Source organism: Macrotis lagotis, chromosome 1 (genome assembly GCF_037893015.1).
Source record: "Macrotis lagotis isolate mMagLag1 chromosome 1, bilby.v1.9.chrom.fasta, whole genome shotgun sequence".
In the NCBI taxonomy this organism is placed as follows: domain Eukaryota; kingdom Metazoa; phylum Chordata; class Mammalia; order Peramelemorphia; family Peramelidae; genus Macrotis; species Macrotis lagotis.
In genome coordinates this window covers 86520160-86526179 of record NC_133658.1, presented here as the reverse complement: position 1 = coordinate 86526179, position 6020 = coordinate 86520160, and the positions used below count along the sequence as shown (strand labels likewise).

At 53.7% G+C, this 6020-nt stretch overlaps 1 protein-coding gene across 1 annotated transcript in view; it reads right to left on the bottom strand.

Annotated features, from left to right (window-relative positions):
* CYP1B1 (cytochrome P450 family 1 subfamily B member 1) overlaps positions 1-4695 on the bottom strand; it is a 47905-nt gene extending 43210 nt beyond the window's left edge. The window contains exons 1-3 of the mRNA XM_074222131.1: positions 4161-4695; positions 2305-3369; positions 2-104 (exon numbers count right to left, since the gene is read on the bottom strand). Coding sequence (XP_074078232.1) covers positions 2-104; positions 2305-3369; positions 4161-4480 — 1488 coding nt within the window. The 5' untranslated portion in view covers positions 4481-4695. The remainder of the gene's footprint in view (position 1; positions 105-2304; positions 3370-4160) is intronic.
* Positions 4696-6020: the final 1325 nt, after the last annotated feature.

The window sequence follows — 6020 nt, the reverse complement described above, 5'->3', positions numbered from 1 at the left end:
CCATGACATAGGGAAGATGTGGCTGATCATCCAAGGAGGGCAATCGATCTCTACCCACAACTCTATCCAATTCCTCTTGTATTCGAGCCTGCACTTCAGGATACCTGTTTTTTTAAAAACACAGTTAGTGGATAAAACGATTAGGGATAGTGATTTCTATTGCATATGTGTGTGTGTGTGTATAAATTACTTTGATGTGATAGTGACTTCTTTGATATTATATATATATATATATATACATATATATGTATTGTAGAGAGAGGAAGAAAGGGATGAGGGAGGAAGGAAGAGAGGAAGAGAGAAGGAAAGAGAGAGGGGGAGGGAGGGAGAGAGAGAGAGAGAGAGAGAGAGAGAGAGAGAGAGAGAGAGAGAGAGAGAGAGAGAGAGATTTTAGCTTATCTATTGGGAAAGAATTATTTGATTATTTTAGAATTTTCCAGAATTAGAAGCTAAGGTAATATTTCCCTTACAATATAAGTGTAACTAAAACAATCTCATGAGTTCTGATCACATAATTAAATAGGTTTTAAAATTTGGAACAGACAGAATATCACATCTTAGAACTTTTCTTCTGAATTCCTTTCAAGGGCCTATGTGGTGTTATTTTTGTCTATTTTCTTTAAATGAGAATTTTTTTAACCATGCATAAGCCATCTGAGGTCATATTTCCTCCCATCCCATATTGTTTAGAGATACCAAAATGATAGCATTTCTTATCCTGACTGGTTGAAGAAGTGAAGACTTTTTTCCAATTAAATTTATAAAAAGAGACAGATAAGTGTGGAATGGCATGATGATTTGAGAACAATAATTAAAGCCCACTCACTAAGTAGGCGTTTATCTTTTTTAATTGAAATTTTATTTAATTTTTCCATTTACATAGTAGGTATTTTTCCTTACCCCTTTCTGAAATATCTACCCTCTGGACAAATTTTCTAAAGATAAATTTCCAGCTTGGATTTCACTAAAGAAAGTTGTTAGGTACCATCTGAAGGATATTGAAAACTAAAATTTAGAATTTATTTTAAATTTTTAAAATGTTAGGGGCGGCTAGGTGGTGCAGTGGATAAAGCACCGGCCCTGGAGTCAGGAGTACCTGGGTTCAAATCCAGTCTCAGACACTTAAGAATGACCTAGCTGTGTGGCCTTGGGCAAGCCACTTAACCCCATTTGCCTTGAAGAAAAAAAAAAAATTTTAAATGTTATAACTATATTTTAAACTACGATTTCATTAATAATGGATGTCATCCCTTAGCTGCAGTGTAACATTGTTCTCTCAGGTGACACCTGTCTCCCCTGTCCCCTGGTCGCCACAGCTCCTAATCCCTTCTCTCACCACCTGCCCCTGAATGCGATGCTTGCATTCATTCGGGTTTTGCTGGCGCTCGTCTACCCAGAGTCTGCTCTGAAGGGGCGGCAAGGTCTAAGGCTCCCCTTTTTGCCGCAGCTTCTTCAAGCCACGCGTGATGTATAAAGAAGCCACCCCCACGAAGTCGGCTTGAGCAGAGCTTCCTGTCCCCCTGGGGACCCTCTTGCCCCCGGCCGCCTCGCCATTTGCGCCCTCTCCCCCATCCCTGCTTCTCTCGGCCACACTCTCAGCGCGCTCTCGCCTCCCTGTCTCAGAAGCCCCTGGGTGGCTGGCTGCACGCCCGAAGCTTCCGTGCTAGCTAATCCCGATCTGGGCCACCACCAAGGCTTGGGGGCGGGGGGCGGCCCGGCCCCGGACTGGCTCCGCTTCGTTCCCTTGACTTTCCCTGGGAAACAAAGCCCTCAAGCGTCCATGTGAGAGCCCGCCTGGGGCCCGCCGCTGACTAAGCGAAGCCACAGCGCGCCTGCTGTGTTTATTTAGCGTATTTAGGGCCTCACACTTTCTACTGGAGAGTGGCAAGAAGAGGTGGAGGGGAAGGGAAGAGGGGAGCGGAGGAGGCGGGGAGCAGGAACTGTCTCCTAGGGCTTTTTCTGTGCCCGGGAGGGAGGGCCAAGGAAAGAAAGGACGGCTAGGCAGCGGCATCCCCAAGCGCTTTCGCACTGATTTGCCTCCGTTCGTTTTTACAGGTCGGGAGACTTCCCTAGCTCCTTTAACTATGGGAACCTCGGCGAGCCCCAAAATGAAGGGGGCACAACTCTGCGGAACACGCTGCCGTCGCCTGGCGTGGCTGGGAGTGGGCCCCTGCTTCTTACCGGCCGCAGTGCACCTGCCCGGGACAGGTTGGAGGCTTGGAAGACTACGGAGGACTGAGAGGCGTCAGATAGGCTAAGACGACCCGAATCTGCCCCTTCCCCTTCAGGAAAGTGGAGCCCTACCTGGTGAGAAAGATGAAAATCCACTGCAGGGCGGTGGAAAGCGTGTCCTGGCTGGCCCCGAAGATGTCGGTGACGGTGGCCGGCACGTAGTCCGTGCCCAGGCGCAGGCCGGGCTCGGCTCCCCCGGGGCCCTCCTCCTCCTCCTCCTCCTCCTTGCCCAGGGTGTGGATGAAGGCGTCCATCATGTCCCGGGGCGGCGCGCCGGGCTGCAGGCTGCTCCGGTGCTTCAGGAACTTGTCCAGCACGAAGCCGTAGAAGTCGCGGTTGAGCTTCTGGAAGTCGCGGTAGGCGGTGCGCACGGGGTTGGGGAAGCGCTGGAGCCAGGGCAGCACGTCCACCAGGCTGCCCGCCCCGACGGCGCGGCCGAAGCGCTCGTTGTGGCTCAGCAGCTCGCGGAACTCCCGGTCGCCGTGGCTGTAGCGGCAGCCGAAGCAGGCGGCGCTCATCACGTTGGCCGCGGCCACCACGGCGAGGGGGCCCGGGTCCAGAAAGGCGCCCCCCGCGCTGCCCCGCGCCAGCAGCGCCACCAGCTCCCGCGCCTCGCTCAGCACGTGGCGCTCCAGCAGCCGGCGGCTGCGGGCCCGGCCCGTGGAGAAGGCGCGCACCGTGCCCTGGGCCACCCGCCGCTGCAGCTTCCAGACCTCCGAGTACTCGCCGAACGCCAGGCTCCGGCCGTCGGACACCACCCGGAAAGAGGGGAAGGGCGGCCGGCCGGCGAAGGCCGAGCCCTGCTGGACCAGGGCCTGGCGGATGGCGCGCTCGCCGTTCAGCACCACCACCGGACAGTTGCCCAAGCGGATCTGGAAGACGTCGCCGTAGCGGCGCGCCAGGCGGGCGAAGGAGAGATGCGGGATGCTGCCCACCTCCACGGCGTTCCCGATCAGGGGCCACTGGAATGGGCCGGGGGGGCTGCAGCTGGTCCGCGCGGGCCCGCGGCCGCGCCGCAGGAGCCACTGGACCAGGCGCACGGCGGCCAGCACGGAAAAGAGGAGCAGGAGGGTGGTCTGCTGGGGGCTCGGGACGCCCGGAAGCCAGGCTTCTTCGCTACTTCGGCTTGTGGCCATGCTGTGGGAGACAAGGTCCGTGATCATCTCGGGCCGTGGGTGGGGGGGCGGCGGCTGGAGGGGAGGGGAGGGGAGGAAGAAGCTTAGGGCCTCAGAATTGGTAGGAGAGGGCGATTCACAGCTCCTTTGGTCAGGACAGGGCTGGCCCGATTCCCTCACGCACACACTCTGCTAAGGATGCTCTGGCATTGTCTGGGAGACTTCCCCCAGCATCTCCTGCCTGGTACTTCTTCCCACCACACACACACACACACACACACACACACACACAAACACACACCCCTCCTTCCATTCATTCTTTACCAACAGGCAAGTATGGCTTGGGAGAAACAGACCCCAAATCCAAGCAGTATAACGGTCCCTCCAAAGAGAGAAAAGCCCCAAGGGGTAGCTAGGCACGTACTGCCCCTCTTCCCTACCTCCCAATTGGTGCGTCCCCCGGTCTTCCCTCCACCCCTCACACACCCTGCAAAGACTGGTACAACGAGGAGGTGAGGGCTTCCCAGACAAAGTTGGTACTGACCTGTGGGGGGTGCAGCTTCCAGCACTGTCTGAGAACAAGAGTGTCGCTAGAGCCAGGTGCAGATGCGTCCAAGAGGGAGCCGCCTAAGACCCTCTATATCCCTGATAGTCCCACCCTACCATGCACGGATCTCAAAAGCTGCACGGTGCAGAGCATCTCTTTTCACTTGCTCCACAGAGAAATTCGCCCCCCTCCCCGGCCCAGGGGGCGAAATGAGGGGATTTGGAATAATCTGAGGTGAGGTATAGCTATGAAAAGGTATTATTTACCTTCCCAGGTGCCCTCTACCCCGGGACTCGGAGAATGCTAAGACTTTTCTAGCAGCGCTGGGGGTTGGGAGCAAGGATGGCAGAGCTGAGGTACCACAGAAATTTGCTACTTGCAAACTGAACCAGTCCGGACTTTGCAGATGAGGTATCCCATTTCCCCGGGTTTTAAGGACTCCGAAAGGGAGGAGGGATGGTAGGAGGGAGGGAAGAAAGAAGGGAGGTGGGAGCCGGTCGGAGCATCTGCAGGCAGACTGGACCTGGAAAGGGCGGGGCAGTGCAGGCAGGGGGAGGGGCCCTTTAAGAGTGGCACCCGGGTGCATTAGACCTCAGTCCCCAAAGACAAACGAGATGGGAGAGGCAGATTCTAATACATCCAGAAACGGGATTTATTGGAGGAAGTAGCAAATCTACCTCCAGAACTTTGCAGTGAGATGCAGTCATCCCTAAGATAAGGTTCATGTTGGTTCCCAAGCCACGGATCCCACCCCCAGTCTTCATTTAGAGCTGAGTCTCAGCACCAAAGCGACCCTCCTCCCCACCCCTAAACCCATCGCTATTCCCCTGGAGCAGCTCTCCCCATGGCATGAATGGGGCTTCATGCAAACCTTCCGGCTTGGCATGCATCTCCTAACTACTGTACTTTCTGCTTCTCTGCGAATGTCTCCCCTCCTTGCTCCCGAGCTCCTGATGAGGAAACTCCCCCTACTCCCAAGTGCAGAAGCCCAGTTTGCTCTGTGGCCTACTGTAGTAGGGTGACCCGGGGTTACTGAGAACTTGAGTGACTCGTCCAGGACCACGTGACCGCCGGTAGCTGTCAGTTAGGATTTCAAACTCAACTCAGTTCAGCCCAAATCTAGTCCCTTAATCCTTCCCATGCTCGTTTTCCTCGTGGTTTGTAAAACGAAGGACTGGGAGTTAGCTTCTAAGATCCGATCATCCAGACCTTTGATTCAGGAGCCTTGAGGACCCTCCTCTCTTGGTCGTCCAACCCCCTTGCTCCCCCTCTCCCTTCCCAGCTCCCGCCACCGGCCGGTAAAACGAAGTTTGAATAACCTTTAAGCTAAGGAAACAGGAGACCCCTTTGCGACGGCCATCACTTTGGTGGTAATGAATGCATGTTTGCATGTACATGCAAACCTCCCTATGGCATCTGTCTCTCTAGATCAGCTGGCTGGTATTTTCTACTCATTCCTTTAGAATAGCCCCACACCTGCTTCCCTTGATGTCTGCCTTTTGTTCTCATGACATCTAGGGAGGTAAAGCCATGATAAGAGCATGAACTGGATTTGAGGGAGGGGCTGCTGTGCTAAGTCCAGGGGTCAGATGTGACTCGATACGATTGGAGAGGCCCCTGGCTGGGAGGCAATCAGGGTTAAGCGACTTGCCCATGCAAAGTCACACAACTAGCACCAAGTGTCTGAGATGGGATTCGAACTCCTGTCCTCCAGTTTCCAAAGTCATCCCTTAAAGTCAGGGAGATTGCCCAGAGGGTAGAGCTACGGGCCTAGAGTCGGGAACGCTTGAATTCAAAATAGACCAGCTGTGCGATTTAGGGCAAGTCACCTAACTTCTGCCTCAGTTTCCTCATTTGCAAATTGGGATCAATAGCTTATCTCAGGGCTGGTGTGAAGATGAAATCTTTCTAAAGCTCCCGGTACATAGTAGACACTTACGTAAATACATATTCCTTACCCTTATATTTTAATTTTTCTTCCCTAAGAACTTCGCAAAAATCAACAACCACAAACATTTCAACGTGCAAAGAAAAAGAGGACTGTACAGGGAAGCACTTAAAATAATTGTGTGTCTGTGTGTCTGTGAACGTGCATATATGTTGGTTGGCGTGTGTATGATGTGTAT